Here is a 16,835-nt window from a genome sequence, read left to right on the forward strand (position 1 = left end):
TGGGATAAGCCCATTCTCTCCATGGATCTCAGTCCCTTGTCGGAGGGGATCGTTGATACCTAAGGGTAGAGGCTGTGACTCTATCTGGAGGGTGTGAGGAGATGTGCCACCCTAGACATCCAGGAGGGGAGACAGGAATGCCACTTCCTCACCTCACCTCCGAGAGCCCTGCTCCGCTCCCTTGGGAACTCTGAGGCAGATCCGTGCAGGGTGAGGGCGTTTGGTCCAATCCTGGGCCCACGCCTGGAATTCCTATGCTCCAATTTCTGTGGACTCAGCGAGCGGCCTGGGCTTTGGAGGGTGAGCAGCTGGAATGACTCCTGAGAAGTCAGCACAGCGCCCGGCCTCCTGCACGGCAGTCTGGGGAACACAAACACCTGGCCGGAATTCCCTTTTTATTTATCATTTTGGTAAGTTACAGACAGCAATAATTTGTAAGTCACATCTCATATATTTCAGTTGTTGGACAAACACAAAGAAAATTAAAGCACAGAGAGTTCAAAAAGGAGGTTATATAATACATCAGAGGAGTTAAAATTCAAAATACCCAAGACCCCACATACTAGAACAAAACATAAAGCTTAAAATTACCCTATGAGCCTATGAGCCTGAAATGACAAAATGTAGCAACTGCCTAAAACAGAGAATCACGAGTTCCATGTTCTCAAGGTAAGAAACAAGGAATGCTTTGGTAAGTCGTCTTCACTGTTTCAACATCTCTGCTCTGTCTCTTGAATGATTGTATATAAACACAAGCACAGCACATATTTGAGAATAAGTCTCACAAACTTCTCTTACTATTAGATTTTTCAAATATCTTTCCATTCAGTCAATGAGAAAAACAATTCAGTCACTTGAATTTTAACTTTTAAAAAAATTAAAAGTATTTCCAGGGACTCTTAAAGCTGTCTCCGAAAGTATAAAATGTTACAGCCTTTCCAAGTCTGAAGCATTCGAGGTTTTTCTCTGAGATAAACACAGGAGGAGGAACTTGCTCCTGACTATGTAGATGCTCACTGGCTACTGTCACCCGCAGCCTCAGAGAAGTGGTGAGCAGCTCCTGGGGACCCTGGAGGACGGCATCCTCAGCAGTCCGGACCGTGGCCACGAGCGTGAGCATGAGCACGGCCAGACCAGCCCCCTGTCCTGCTTGCGAAGCCAGGCTCCCCAGCACATACTGGCCTGTCACTCTTCCGTCCGTTCTTGCTTGGGGGAGTCCAGCTCATTCAATAAATCTCTGCCAGCCGCTCCAGCTTTTGAAGCAAAAAGAACGGCTCCCTGTTTAAAACCGAGGTTCTTCAAACTCCGGGCATAATCAGCATATATAGCAGAGATGAGTTTCTGTAAGCCACAGTCAAGGAAAAGAAGGGCAGAAGGAGATGTGATTACACACCACCAAGCTCCCATAGGCAGGAAGAAACCAGCTCCGTGGGGCTACTCAGAGGGGTGAGCGGGCCCACGGGAGGGCGGCAGGGGACGAGCACGGACACGCTTCCCTGGGGGAGGGCGACTCCTGGTTGGAGGAGGCGAGGTCTCAATCTGCAGTGTCCCCCACTACTACCCTTTGCAAGAGCTGAGTGCAAAGCATCTCCTTCTGGAAGATCTAGCTAACATTCTCCTAGACTATCTCCAAGCCTAACACAACTAAAGACTACAAAAAGAAAGAGGACTCAAGTGCATACCCTCTGGCATCTGAAAGGCTGAGTGGTGGGTGGTTTGGGGGCAGATACAGCTTAGTGAGAGGTTCTGCTAACAAAGCCTTCCTGGAGGTATTAGGTTTCAGACAGCCCTGTTTCCCCGTGCTCTGACATTCCAAATGGCCCCTTCCAACGGGAGGCAACTTCACCAGTGTCTGGACACAGGACACTAAGTTCAAGTTCAGTTTCATTTTCTGTAACAGATGAAACAAAACAAAACAAAATATATACACACACAGAGAAGACCAATATCCGACATGTAGAAATGAGGCCACAATGTAGTAAGTCCAAGAGAAGATGTGATGAGAACAAGCAGAGCTCAGCAAACACGAGCAACTGGGACCTGTATCCTCAAGCCCAATCCTTTCAAAGAAAAACATGTGACTCAAGTGGTGTCGGCAGGGGGCCACTGTGACCTACTGGCATGACACATATCTTTGAGGTGCCTTGTCTGGTTCCACGTTAGACTGTCACTATGGATAACAATGTCTTTTTTATTTATTCCAGAATGTATATTCCAGATAAATATATAAATTTTATTCCATGGAGTACATTCTTTTAAATAGTACTATTTTTAAAGTAGCAGGCTCCTACACCTTTCCTGAATTATTTCCTTTATCTTTTTTTACGTTCAAACAAACCTTCACAAAATTCGGAGTCCCATCCCTTTACAGCCCCATCTGCCTCCCCAACCATCTTAGAGCTGATGCCAGCGACGCCCCCATCTTCTTCCCGATTCTTTCTCATTTCTCCCTCTTTCCTGACTTTGGCCAATCTGAGTATGGATCATTCCTGATATAATACAGTTCTTGCCCAGGCAGTACGACTAAGAGGAACCCACTCGTGCCACCTGTCTCCTCCTTGGCATAATCATCCCAGCAAAGGATATCTGTGTCCTCAGTGACTCCGACTGCACCATACTTGAGACAGGCTTCCACAAACAAGGCAGCTCTATCGAAGTATCTCATGCTGCTCAAGAGAACAAAGTGAGTTAAGCTTTGTGATTTACAGCATTTGGGGGTAGACCCACCCAAGGGTGTATTTCCGTATAAAGACTTGTACCCATTCTCCCTGGAAATCTGAGTGCCAGTAAGTTACACTAGCACCTTTCCAAGCCCTGGCTCACAGAGGAAAGCAGGGGACAATGCTCATGTCCCTAACCCCAGGCTCTTTCTTCTTTTTTATTTTTTAAGATTTTATTTATTTATTTATTAGAGAGAGAGCAGGGGGAGGAGCAGAGGCGCAGGGACAAACAGACTCCATGCTGAGTGCAGGGCCTGATGCGGGGCTCGATCTCACCACCCTGAGACCACGACCTGAGCCGAAATTAAGAGTCAGATGCTTAATCAACTGAGCCACCCAGGCGCCCCAGCCCCAGGCTCTTCCTTATTAATATTTACAAAAACTGTGACATAGTTGAAATACACACAAATCTACAGAGATAGGACAAGTATCCACATACCCACTGTCCAGATTTAACAAGGAGTCTTTTGCCATATTTGCCTCAACCTCCCTTAGTTTTAAATAAATAAAATGTCCCCTAAGTGATAGGTATTATTTTTGGAGGGGACATCTCCCCCGGGCAACGCTCTCTGTCATCCTTCCTACTGCTCTCTGGCCTTCATCTTAGTTGTTCTATTCAAAGCTGAATTCTCTGAAGACTTCTTTTATGTTCTTTTTAAATAGATACCTGTTAGGTTTGGCGAGTATACTGGTAGGAAAATAGAGATCCTAGACCAAGTGTAGATGACTAAACATGGACTGTGGACTGTTCCTTTCCCTGTAGGATTTTTTTTTTTATAAACCTAAAAGGTAAGCTTCTCCTTTCACTCCACACAGTGAGTGTTCCATCCATCCACCAGAGTCTCAAGAGAGCACGAAGTATTCGGCCCCCTGACCAGCCACGAAGCACTCTGGGTGTACCTGTGAAGTGTCTCAGCCACGCTGAAAAAGCAGCCCAGGGAGAGGAGGACCAGGAGGGCCTTTGACTTCTGGTTGACTTGTGGAGAGCAGAGGTGGTCAACCCACCGCTTTAAAACATCGGCGCACTCTTCAGAACTTAAACGGACCTGAGAAAGATGCGCACGTTACAAAGACATCCTGCACTATATAAAGAAAACTCTAATGTAATCAAAATGGGATCTGTTCCTGTGAAGCCAACACTAGGCTTGGCTTTGCTAGCACACGCCCTGACCTTGCTGCTTACCATGAACAGCAGTGGTAACAATCCAGGCCTGCAGAGCTAGGGACCTGGCAACACCTTGGGGCTGGAGTCTGGGCTCACACCCCAGCACCCCAGCAGGGCAAGGGGCCACCTGCTTTCACGTAATTGCCACCAAAGCAATCCATTGCTCCATAAGAATGTGATTTAAACTCATAAAGAACAGGAGCCTTAGAGTTGCAAGAAAATATCTGCATAGCAACTCTGCAGCCAAAAAACTGCTGCTAAATCATGAGTCCAAAGTTCAAGACTGAACTCTCTACCCCAAATGCTCAAGGCGCCTCGGGCAATGACCTACTTTTGCCAGCCACGCCGCCCGGTTCCACTCGCCGTATGTCTGCAGGTAGCGGCAGGCGTCTGCAGCCTTGTCTATCAGGCAGAGCAGCTGCACCCCCTCTGGAAGACAGAACGGCAGCCCCTCAGGTGACGCCGCGGCCCCTCCCTGACAAGCCACCACCGCGTGACTGCACCCGCTCCTGTGCATTTCTGATCCACTGCAGACGCTCTTGACTGAAATTTTCCAACAAAACGCCACGGCAGAGTTTTAGAGCGCTGCCCCTCGAGTCAGGAGGGGAGGCAGGAGGGCAGGCAGCGCCGCTAGAGTCCAGCCCGCAGCCCGGGAAAGCGCGGGCCCGGCGTCGGGCCTGGCGGTTATGACTACGGCCCCTTTCACACGTGACACGTGTTCTGCTTCAGATGATTAAATGATGTGGTCATCATGTAAACAGCTAGCAACAATCGTCCTATTTCTCTCCAGCACGCAGAAAAAAGAAAAGAACTATCTTAATAATCAAATGCTTTGCTGGGAAGGGGCCTGATTTTCCAGAGGACCGACCATTGCACCCACAAAGCACGCCTTACCTGCCAGTTTGCCATTGGCGATCATGTTAGTTGCCACCAGCTTAATGGTGCTCTGGGAGGGGCCTGAGGAGGTGACAGTTGTGACCAAACAGGCTTTCAGGGAGTCACAGTAATAATGCTGGTTATCCGCACTTGTTTCCAATAGCAACTGCACAGCTCTGTCTGTCTAATGAGAGGAACAGTTCTTCTAATTATGAGACCATTTTCTTCCAACATAATCTTATTGAACTCATAATTTGAAACACTGAAGTTACAGCTTAGAGAAGACTTTCACTTTCAAAACTTGCTTGCCAATGCTTTGAACAGTGTCCTCCTGCTTCTTTGGAACAAAGGTAAAACCACAGTCTGGTTTACACAGATGCTCAAGAAACTGCTTACTCTAGTTTTGCATCAGTCAATTCAGAGACACCAAACCAAACCAAACCAGTCAGGTCTCATTTGACATTACGTAAGCCAAAATTCCAAGCTAGTCAACTACAGACTTTTGCTTTCTCACGAGGTTTGTTTGTCTTATTTTGAAATAAAGCCTAAATTTATATGTATACTTTCAGGGAAATACTATGATCTACCTATCCATCTGTGTGTGTGTGCGCGCGCGCGTTCTACATGATGCTAATCAACTAGCAACTCCGTGAAACATGAAAAGAGTTGTAAAAATTGCACGTACTTGACCCAAGAGAAGTAGCTGGTCTGTACATTTCCTTGTATGATCATAAGTTGACCGCTTTACTTCCTGTAGATTAACCCTTTCCAGCTGAAATTTCTAGAGTAGAAAAAAAAAGAGAAAATTCAGTCCGGATTTTAAGACAAAATTTACTATATTTAATAAAATCCTTTTATAAAGATTATTTTGACTTCTGAGGTTATTAATCAACTTCATAGAAATCCAACAATGTAATAAGAATTTGATTAGAAAAAAACGTTGAAACGAATTCTCATTTCTGTGCGAGTTTGCCCGCTTACAGAAGCCAGCCCTCCATGTACTGAAGTACTCTCCTGCAGTGAAAAGACTGTGAAAGTACCTTTTTATACAAAAATTCAAACCGAATAAAAGAAATATTTGTTATTTATAGAAAATAAAATGAAAGAATAAAAATGAACCTTCTAAGTTAACAATTTTAAGACAAAAAAAATAAAGAATAGTAAAATTCTAATGTGTATTAAAAAACTCGATAAGCCTTTATGAGCTTTTCAAGTCCTGAGTCAGGCCTTTTTTATGCAGAGGTGACAACGGACTCATTTCTGTTATGTGGACCTTCACTTAGCTGGAAAGTTTCCCAAATTTAAGATACTTATAAAGACATAAGTCATCAAGATGGGAGCTTTATTTTATTTATTTTTTAAAGAGTTTCTTTATTTGACAGAGAGAGACAGCGAAAGAGGGAACACAAGCAGGGGGGTGGGAGAGGGAGAAGCAGGCTTCCAGCCAAGCAGGGAGCCCGATGTGCGGCTCGATCCCAGCACCCTGGGATCATGACCTGAGCCGAAGGCAGACCCTTAACGACTGAGCCACCCAGGTGCCCCAAGATGGGAGCTTTAAAGAGTTTAATATATGAAATATAATACCTGAAAATAGGCATTTTCACAGAGTATATCATAACATATATCCAGCGGGTTGTTCACTTTGTCCCGAGGCATGGTTTCTTTAGAGGCTGGGGTGCCTGCTGGCTTTTCCTGGGACAAGCTGTGCAGGTAGTGGGCAGCAACGGTCCAGAAGTGCAGCTCCGACTCATCGCCATAAAGCCTGAGAAGGGTGACACCAAAGTCCCACTGAGCACACACAGCAGACTTGGGCGTGGACAGGGGCTCGCCACAAAAACCTCAAGGACCAGGAGCACAGCACTGTCACATGAAAGACCATCTGGAACACTGGCCTGTGCCTGGCAGGGTGACGGAGGAAGCAGGCCGTTCTGCAGCCCCGTTACTGGGTCTCAGACAGTCCAGGCGCCTGAGGGCACAGCCCCTTCACACCCAAACCCCCTCTGTGCTGTGTTAAGAGCAACACGATGGTTCCAAGGCCTGGGCAATGATCACCCGCTTTGTCATCAGCACATACACCTTTCAATCTGGACCACAGCTTCACACTAAGGAAGAAGTTCCTCTGGGAAAACTGGCTAAATAAGGTATGGAAATAACTGTAATTTATTCTCTGGGGAATGGATGGAAATGCCTTTTTTGTAAGTGACAACTGTACCGTTCGGTGAGGAAGTACAGATTTTTGCTTCTAAATATAACTTATTGGTGTAATTAAGGACATGCCCTTTGTAGCTGATATTTTAAAACACAAATTTTAAAAAGCTGTCTGTAGGAGGCAGCCTTTTCAGTAGAGAAGGCCTAGATCTCATATTAAAATTTTTTTTTTCCTATTTGTATTACTAGTTTCAAAATTAACTGTAAAGCAAATCTAAAGGATGAACTGATATGTTGTTCTAAAATCTAAAAAGGTTTGTTTGGTCTTAACTAAAAACACTTAATAAGAGAAATGAGTTCATCTGAAATTCTCTCTTACACAGAACACTGAGTGTTACCTTGAAACAAGCAGGCATCTCTGCAGGAGAGTGAATTCTGGGTCGAGCAAGAGTTTCTTGATGTCACTGCAAACAGGAATCCAGACAAAGGCAAGCCAAATTTTTTAATCAAACAATAAAGGATATAGGCCAATATACTCCTGAAAGGAAATCTACTCAAAATTGTTAATCTATTTAGAGTTTTGCTATTTCTGAAATATTTTGTTTTTGAACTAGTTACTATGCTCAGAACTGACAAAGGAGGTCACTTTGCCATGACCCTGAAATGACAAATGCTTTAAAAGGCTTACAGTATGTCTAGGCCTAGAGAACTGGTACGGGGGGTGAGGCTCTGATTCTGGCTTACATTCTTGCAATAGTTCAACTCATGGTTTTGAAAACATGAGTAGCTGCCTAACTATAGGAACAAGAATGTCACTGTTGGCAATGATTCTGCTACTCATCAGGAACAGTATATACTTTAGAAGAGACAGATTCAGAAACTATTCCAAAAAATAAAATATTTAAGGAAGAAAGGCATGTTTTTATAAATTGATATTCCTAAAACAGCCACATACAGAATATTCATAAATCGGGGGCGGAAAGATGCTCTTTAAATCTTCTCCACTTAAATAACAAATGTTAACTTTTGGATACTGAAAACAATAATTATTTTGAATTTGGCATCAATAAAACATGGTAAATTTATTAAATATTATGATTACATGTGACAGATTCTAAGACTGCAAAAAATGTATTCTATTTTACCCAGAACTCATGGACCCATATTTTTCTACTTCCTTTGCAGTATTATTCCCAATAGGTACTTTTAAATGCTCTTGGCTCTAGGGAACACAGTAATTTCTTAGAATTGTGCCCACATAGCACCTGACACAGAGAACTTATCTCAGAAAAGTCAGCTGCCACCGAAGAACCACGCTGTGCACGGCCTCTAACCTGAGGCTTCGTGGGGCATCTGTGGTAGAGGCAGGCTGAGCTACGAGGATGCTCACACCACAGCTTCCAGTCCTGCCCTGACACGGGACCACAGCCATCTAACACTTAGGATCTTGGTGAAGGTAGATGCTGTCACCGTAACTATTAAATAACTACGTTTTCTACAACACAAAGATTCTCGAGGGAAATAAGCCTTCGAATAGAATGGTCTCTCCTTGCGCTACTAACATTTTCTAAAACACAACTTACTTTAACTTCAAAAAGCCTAAATGATTATATTTTCTTTCTCATAGTCGTATCCTCTATTAAAACATAGCTGGGGTGCTTACTTTGACAATGAATTCAGCTGCTCTTGAAGGAGATTCTTTATTTCTTCATTTTCTGGATAATCACTGTACAGAAAAGATTTTGAATAAGCTCATTCTCTCTTCACTTACAATCATGCATTTCTTCACCAGAAAAAAAGTACCAATATAGAAATAACCTCTTTGCAGTCCCTGATTTAAAAAGCTAGTTATAGACCAAACAGCAACTACTCAAGAACCCACCAACCACCTTTGATGTCTGCTTTTATCTTATTTAGTTAAAACAAAGAAATGAGTAAAGCACGTCTCTCTGGCTTTCAAGAAACCAGAAAATTTATCAGTGGGCTCTAAAAACTATCATGCTTAGATTCATGTTAATAAGAAACCTAGCAATGACTAAAGCAGTTTGTTCTTTCTCCTCTGCAAAACGGACATTCATTTCTCCCAAGTAGATACTTCTTGGAAAACAGATACCTCATCAACATTATTTTTTGTATTCCCCTAACCCATGCCTATCTGTGCTCTCCACATGGCATAAGTTCAGTAACACTAGTGGGTTTAACTAATAACTATTATTAACTAATAATAGTTACTGTGAATGTGTTTTTGTAATGAGGCAGTGAGATTCATAAAACAGAAAATATCTCTGCAATAAGCTCATTCTTGCCACTTTAAAAGATTTTATTTATTTGAGAGCGAGCGAGTGAGCGAGCGAGCACAGGAGGAGGATCACAGGTAGAGGGACAAGCAGACTCAATGGAGACTTATGTGGCGCTCCATCCCAGGACCCTGACATCATGACCTGAGCTGAAATCAAGAGCTGGTCCCTTAACCGACTGGGCCATCCAGGCACCCCTCGTACTGCTTTTAAAAAGAATTTGAAGCCTGGCCTCAAATTCCTTTTGGCCTAAGTGGCCCTCTTCACACTCATCATGCCATACCCGTGTTCAGACCACAGCCGCCCAGAGTAGCTCACGTACCCCAGCTCCCCACGCCCGCCCACTCCCAAAGGCCCCAGAGAGGCAGATGAAGGATTCTTTCAGTGTGTCTGCTGCCTCTGCCTCCGCTTGTTTTTACAGTTCCAATCCTTTTAAATCCCAAAGTACAGGCGCCTGCTGGTTTTCATCGGTGCCCTTCAACCCCAAGCAAATTAAGAAAGGAAAATAAAAATGGTAAAAACTTACACCTGAGAAATGTCCAAAGAATACTGTCCATTCCACGGCTGGTGTAATAAGAAAGCTTTCAAGGCAAGGGAGGCCCTTGGAACAAGGAGATAGGGGCACCACACAGGCTCTAGATAAAAATAATTAAATAAGTTCTTTCTTTTAATGAAATAGAATTTTATAGTTTTACTGTGAAGCTTCAGCTGTAGAAGTTTACAGAGAAGACAACAGAGAACAAAGTATAAATCTGGTGGCAACTGAGTATATTCAGTGTCATCAGTGCTTAAAGACAAACGGGCTAAGAGTGGAGAGATTCTCTTCATTCAAACTGATTAATAGCTCTTTCTTCACCTTTTTAAAATTTAAGTGTCCTGTACGGTATAAAAACACTGGTCCTATGTGAATAAAAGGTTCAATACAACGACTCAACAGATATTAATAAAGCTCATTATTTTAAAATACTAAAAGTAGTATTTACCTGTATCATCTTATACCGTTTGTTATCTTTGCTTTTCTGAGACTATTCAGCTAACACAGCCCATCAACCTTGAGCTTGTTACTAGAGGGATCAGGTCACCTCTGATCAAAGGTATCCTCAGGTCTCACTTACAAGGGCAGCTCTTATCTCCCTAGACTATGGGCCCTAGCATCCTCTACATGCAGCAGTGGGCTTACTTAGGACACAGTAAACAAGATTTGCTTCTCTTTCAATATGTTCTAACGCGAGGAAGCAGAAGACCCGAAGGTCCCAGCGCCCAGGCGGCTGTGCTGTGACTACCTTACACAGATAGCCCCACTCGGTCAGACACTCAGTCTGATAAGAGTTCTTTAGGACTTAATTAATTTTAACTAATTAACCTTAATTAATTTTAACTAACTTAAATTTTAAAATTAATACTTGATTCAGTCATTGGATAACTTTTTTGTCTACTCAGGAATACGTAACTACTTTTTCAGTTGTCAGTTTTATAAAATCTAAATACAGCTTAAATATTTCTGCTGAAAATGTGCCCCCTAAATTGATCCGTGTTTTTGTTTTTGTTTTTTTAAAGATTTTATTTATTTATTTGACAGAGGAAAGCAGCAGGCAGAGGGAGAGGGAGAAGCAGGCTCCCCGCTGAGCAGGGAGCCCAACGCGAGGCTCGATCCCAGGACCCGAGCCGAAGGCAGCCGCCTAACCACTGAGCCACTCAGGCACCCCATGATCCGTGTTCTGATGTTAAATACACCCTGGATTTTGAAAACTGAGCACACAAAACTGTGAAATATCTCATTAGTAATTTTTAATACTGACTATATGTTGAAATGATAAAACTCTGGATATACTGGGTTAAATAAAATTTTTTTTAAAGATTTTATTTATTTATTTGACAGAGAGAGAGAGTGAGAGCAGGACAAGCAGGGGGAGTGGGAGAGGGAGAAGCAGGCCTCCTGCCAAGCAGGGAGCCCGATGTAGGGCTCGATCCCAGAATCCTGGGATCATGACCTGAGCCGAAGGCAGATGCTTAACGACTGAGCCACCCAGGCACCCCCCATTCACATTTTATTTTTTAAAGATTTTGTTTATTTATTTGAGAGAGAGAGAGAGTGAGAGCAGGACAAGGGAGAGAGGGAGAAGCAGGCTTCCTGCTGAGCACAGAGCCTGATGTGGGGCTCGATCCCAGGACCCTGGGATCATGACCTGAGCCAAAGGCAGACACTTAATTAACTGAGCCACCCAGGGGCCCCTAAATAAAATTTTTATTAAGATTAATTTCATCTGTTTTTCACTTTTTTATAGTGGGTACCAGAAAATGTAAACATACGCGGCTCACATTACATTTCTGTTAGCACTGCTTTAGAAAACGTCATTCTATGTAGTCAGCTAAGTATTAAATCATAGATAAAATATCTTATGTGGACTTTCCAATTTCAGAGTCAGAAAATGGTCAGAAATATTTTTAATATTACTTTTTGCTTGCACCCAAGAGTTTTAATACTGATTCATTACAATCACTTAAACTGCGGCCCACGTTCAGAGGCCCTCTGGTTGCTCCCTCTCCTGAGAGCGATGTTCTGCCTCCACTGGCTGCTCGTGTCTCCTGAGTCTCCCTCAACCGACACCAGTCCGCTCACCTTTTTGTCTTTGGTCTTACACAACGTTTTCATTTTTGAAAAGTCCTGGTCTGTTCAATGTCCTAGGAAATGATCTCCACTGAGCATTCAGACTCAGGCTAAACATTTTGGGCAAGAACACGACACAGGGGTTGCGTACTTCCTACTGCATCCCACCAGAGGGAGCATGTCAGTTGGCCTCCTGGTAACACTATCTGATCATCTAGTTAAGGTGAACTCATGGGCTCTCTCCTAGTCAGGGCACCTTTCTCCCCTTCACAATTATGGCGAGATACTGTGAGACCGAATTTCCTGTTTCCCAACACCCTTCCACCCAGTAATCTGACACCCACTAATGATCCTGGCTTGAATCACCTGTTACATTAGGAATTGGAATTGGTGATTTTCTAATTCCATCACTCTGTCTACATTTATCAATAGGCATTCTTCTGTAAAAATGAGCTTTCCCTTCCTGCCCAGGCCCCTTCCTCTTTGTGAATATTACTATGGAATAATGGATTAAAAAAAAAAAAAGTCCAACACTGATACCAATACAACTGTTATTCTTTACGATGCTCAAACTGCCCCAGATTTGGCAGTGGAAGCCTCTAAATGCTAGTTTCTGTATGTTTGATTTTTAATAACATATGTGTTATTTCTCCAAAACCAAACATTGTTGATAGCATCCCCATGAGCAGGAACAAACTGAAAGTGAACTCTATTCCCTCCTACCTTCAAATGAATTTAGATCTTTCTTCTCAAAGGCAAAGATCAACCATGAAAAAGTAATAGGTGATCGTCTCCCAGCTGGAGAAACTCACCTACAAGAGCTCACTCACTTCCGGAAATTACAATTAGAATGGAAAGGCAGCTGGCATCACTGCTCCTTCTCTCGCACTCGTTCTGCTTACTCTGGGCTACAGCTGTCTGAGGTGTTCAACAGAAACACGCCCAGACTGCTGGCTGCCTATGTGACAGCAGTGCAGGAAATCAGGAGCCCAAGAGCCAAGAAGAACAGTAGGAAAACTGCTCCTCCCTCACCTGGTGGCCCACGGCACGGTGAGCAGGCAGTCGGGGAAGGAGAGGACCCTGCTCGGGTGATTTCATCACTGTGATGCAATGGGGGAGCGGGGGAAGGGAAGACAAGGGACACGACTGACATTTTGGGCAACACCATTATTCACTGTCCAGGCTGTTCCCTGCACCGCATGCTGTTTAGTAACCCCCCAGATGCCCCCCAAACACACCTGCACATCCTGACACATTTCCAAATAGCCCAGATGAAAACCACTGGAAATGAGTAGAAAGCAGAGGCAGACGAAGAGGCAAGGTCTGTGTATAAATCTGATTATAGAAAGTTTCTTTCTACGAGTGCTCCCTTACGAAAAATGTGTTGTTCGGCATTGGCCCGAGCAGCTGTGAGGAAGTTGGACTGGACAGTCTCGAACACCCTGCGGATACTATGAAAAGTGTGTGGAAACTGCAATAAACTGGAATGCTATTAAACAAGTCTCACCCTCTTGGACTCCTTCTAGAGGCTGCTAAAAAACGTATTATGATTTTTTATGCTGTTTTATGACCCTGATAAGACACCAGACAAGAAAAAAAAAAAAAAAGACACCAGACAAGAAAGGTTCTCCAACTCAAAAACAGAGTTCCTCTTCTTCTACGTGTGTCTGGCCTTCCCCTTTACTGAGGCGGGGAGGGCTGAGACAAATGCAAACACGGGGGCGGAGGGGAAGGAAGCAGGCCATCTAAGCTGTTCTAAGAAAACTGACAGATTTGAACCAGTATTTTAGGATATTTTCTACTTGTTATTAAGGAGGATTAAAGGAAATTTATTAAATATATCACTGCATATGACCTAAAATGATTTTTATCCCATATCAGTAAGTCCAAACTCTATTTCTAATTCCCCAGAATAAAAATATATCAAACATATTTTTCCAAGACCAAGTCAGCATGCAACTGGAGATGAACACATAGACATCTTTTTGCTAAGTCCATAGTTACACACACCACCACTTTTATTCTTTAACATGTATCGAATGTTGTTCTGACTTTAAAGGTTAATATTGAACTTCCCTGTTACTATTTCAAAAATTTTCCCTTTCTGGCTGAGGCTGCAGCACTACAGACTGGGTAGGAATGACTTTTTTTTTTTTTTTCTTGAAAACTTGAAAAGAAAATGTCATCTAAAATCTGTCTGCAGGTCAGATGTTCAAGTATGGTGTTAATGATGGGCTCCAATTCTGTAGTCACTTTAAGAAAAAGCTACCCTGGCTTTGGTAGATTCAAATTTTAAATTAAAAGGGACAGAAAAGCTTTCCAAACATTTTGATTACATTCGCAAACCTCTTTAACCTCGAACCAGTAGCCGAACTAAAAGGAAAACCACCCCTGAAGTTCCCTCCATTTCCTTCATAACTAAGTTTGTCTCGGAAGGAAGGAGACGCTGCCACTTCTGCGGCGTGAGCGAGCACGTCGGGCACAGACACGGGAAAGCGCCGCACAGCTTCAGGCTTCGGCACAGGGCGGTCAGGGTCACACGGAGGGGAAGCGGCGGTGCCGAAGCCACTGGCAGGGCTGGGGCAGCGACAAAAACAAAAGCACACCTAACACAACTTCAAGGGAGCCCAGCCAGCATTGGCAACAACCTGGAAGGGCCTCGAGCACCGACACAGGGTGAAAGCACAGGTTTTCAAAACGTTGCTGCCTGTGAAGGTGCCGAAGGCCGACCCTACAAAGGTACAGCAGTTCCCAGAGCGGACTGCCCTATGCTGGAACCCAGTGACTCAACGAGTCTCTTCTGAAATTGTTCAGCAGCCTGGTGTGCACACCAAAGCGATGCCTGGAGAATACTTAATGCAGGAAGTTTCCTGCTTTGCTCCCATGAGGGTCAGAATGTCTGTCTCCACCCAAAAGTATCTGGCAAGGATGAACACTGCATTTCATCAGACGAAAGCTGACTTTCGAACTGACTGATGGGTGCATTCATAATCCCATTCTTTTTTTTTAAGTCACATATGGGGTTATAGTTGCTAAAATGTTCCTCATTCTGGTAAAAAACAATCTCAAAACCACCTTACAAAAAAGGTACAATAGCGCAATCGTCTATTTTATTTTGAGAGGCATCAAAATTCATGACACTCAGAACACTTTCCAAAGTGACTTTCCAATGATATATGCTTACCCTTTGCTTTAAGTAACCTCTGTGGCCAACGTGGGGCTCCTACTCACAACCCTGAGACGAAGAGCTGCATGCTCCTCTGACTGAGCCAGCCAGGCACCCCCAGCGATATGTGTTTGCAAAAGATATAAAGCTCATCATTAAAAAGCCAGTGGCACCTTACACTAGATTCATGTCCTCTGGTGAGTTCTCCTAAATTCTTTTTTTTTTTTTTTGGTTAAAGATTTTATTGAGAGAAAAAGAGAGAGTGTGCATGAGCTGGGGGGGAAGGGTCAGAGGGAGAAGCAGACTCCCCACTGAGCAGGGAGCCCAACGTGGGGCTCGATCCAGGACCCTGGGATCATGACCTGAGCTGAAGGCAGCCGCTTAGCCAACTGAGCCACCCAGGTGCCCTGAGTTTAACTAAATTCTAAGGGAATCATTTTTATGTAAACATCTCTGATCTTTTGACAAAGCACTCCTCAAAGGGTCAAAGAAGGGGCACTCGCCAACCTGGAGTTGGAGAATGACTGACATCGGCAGTTACAGAGTTTAGCATCTCAGTGGTAAAACACTCAAGCTTGAAGTTAATCTATTTCCTTAAACTCAGACTGTTAGAAAGTAAGACTGAAATGAAACAGAAGACAGCAGCCTGTGCAAAATAAAGGTGTCACAGAGCCTTTCGTTGGCGCTCCATACCGGTTAACTCCTGTTCATCCATTCTAAAACAAGTGGACTTCATAGACATCTCCAGGACTCTGATACACCCGTCATCTGATGCCAAGATCACTTTATCTGATGTACACCAGTCCACGTCCAATATCCGAAAGGTCACATTTCTTCCACTTCTTAAACTGCTCACCATCTGAACCTTCAAGAGGGAATTTGGTGGTCATTTTCAGAACGGAAAAGAAGATGTTTATCACAACAGTGCCAGTGGCAAAGACCCTGTGCAAGTTAAAACAAGTCTTGGGCAATCTCTCTTCCACATGCAGACTGAATTTTGAAGATCCCAAAGACAGCGATACCATTAAAAGCAAGAAAATCATTTTAAGAAGCTTGACAAACCCATTATATAGGCTTCATTTCTAAATCAGGAGGAAGAAAAAAATTACAGCTCCTGTGACCAGCAGCTTGGTTTGAGTGTTCCCTCATGGAGCTGGGCCTACCTCTTTAGTATCCCACACTTCAGCACCATCATTGTACATTGCTATTAATTTCTGGTTTCCTTTACCAGGAGCAAAACGAATCTTCCTCACCCAGCTTCTGTGTGTAGGTATTCCTCTGAGGAAAAACAAACAAAAACAAAACACCAATATAAAGTAGGGTAATACCTTGTCACTGGAAACTATGTCCAACAACTCTTTCTAGGTCTGCTTTTGACAAGGTCTAGTGATGTGAGAACCACTTTACTATCTGGGACAGGGGACCCATCTGACAGAAAAGGTCAGCCCTTTAAGGACGATGGAATAATATCGCAACACTTCTGCACGGGTCACCTGCAAATAAGTGTCTCCTATGAATGGCCCAGAGCTTGGCTCAAGGCTCTTCCTCCCAAGTTCAGCGACAAGAGACCCAAGGGTCCAAGCTATACTTGGTCATGTTTAATGATCCTACTTAGCAGGTCACAAGCCTCCAATGGAACCGTATCAAGAAGTTACTTTTTTTTTTTTTTTAAAACAAATAATATTGTATTTTTTAAAAAAGATTTTATTTTATTTAGAGAGTGAGAGAGAGAACGAGCAAGGGCAGAGGGAGAGGGAGAGGGAGAGAAGCAGATACCCCGCTGAGCGCAGAGCCCGACAAGGGGCTGGATCTCAAGATCCTGAGATCATGACCTGAGCTGAAACCAAGAGTCAGA

General features: G+C 43.6%; 1 protein-coding gene across 4 annotated transcripts in view; it reads right to left on the reverse strand.

The window, feature by feature from the left end:
- Positions 1–382: 382 nt before the first annotated feature.
- The window catches only part of WDR11 (WD repeat domain 11), a 56,689-nt gene continuing 40,236 nt past the window's right edge, over positions 383–16,835 (reverse strand). The window contains exons 18-30 of one of the 4 annotated variants that reach the window (XM_036110997.2): positions 16,144–16,258; positions 15,674–15,845; positions 9,733–9,841; positions 8,573–8,635; positions 7,308–7,373; positions 6,346–6,523; positions 5,447–5,542; positions 4,780–4,945; positions 4,217–4,314; positions 3,621–3,766; positions 2,539–2,666; positions 1,731–1,891; positions 1,206–1,341 (exon numbers count right to left, since the gene is read on the reverse strand). In XM_036110997.2, the coding sequence (XP_035966890.2) occupies positions 1,773–1,891; positions 2,539–2,666; positions 3,621–3,766; positions 4,217–4,314; positions 4,780–4,945; positions 5,447–5,542; positions 6,346–6,523; positions 7,308–7,373; positions 8,573–8,635; positions 9,733–9,841; positions 15,674–15,845; positions 16,144–16,258 (1,456 nt within the window). In that variant the 3' untranslated portion in view covers positions 1,206–1,341; positions 1,731–1,772. Of the gene's footprint in view, positions 1,343–1,682; positions 1,892–2,538; positions 2,667–3,620; positions 3,767–4,216; positions 4,315–4,779; positions 4,946–5,446; positions 5,543–6,345; positions 6,524–7,307; positions 7,374–8,572; positions 8,636–9,732; positions 9,842–15,673; positions 15,846–16,143; positions 16,259–16,835 lie in introns of those variants that run through there. The other 3 variants (XR_004923117.2, XM_078077055.1, XM_078077056.1) reach the window with 3 other exon arrangements.

This window comes from Halichoerus grypus, chromosome 7, assembly GCF_964656455.1.
Source record: "Halichoerus grypus chromosome 7, mHalGry1.hap1.1, whole genome shotgun sequence".
NCBI lineage: Eukaryota > Metazoa > Chordata > Mammalia > Carnivora > Phocidae > Halichoerus > Halichoerus grypus.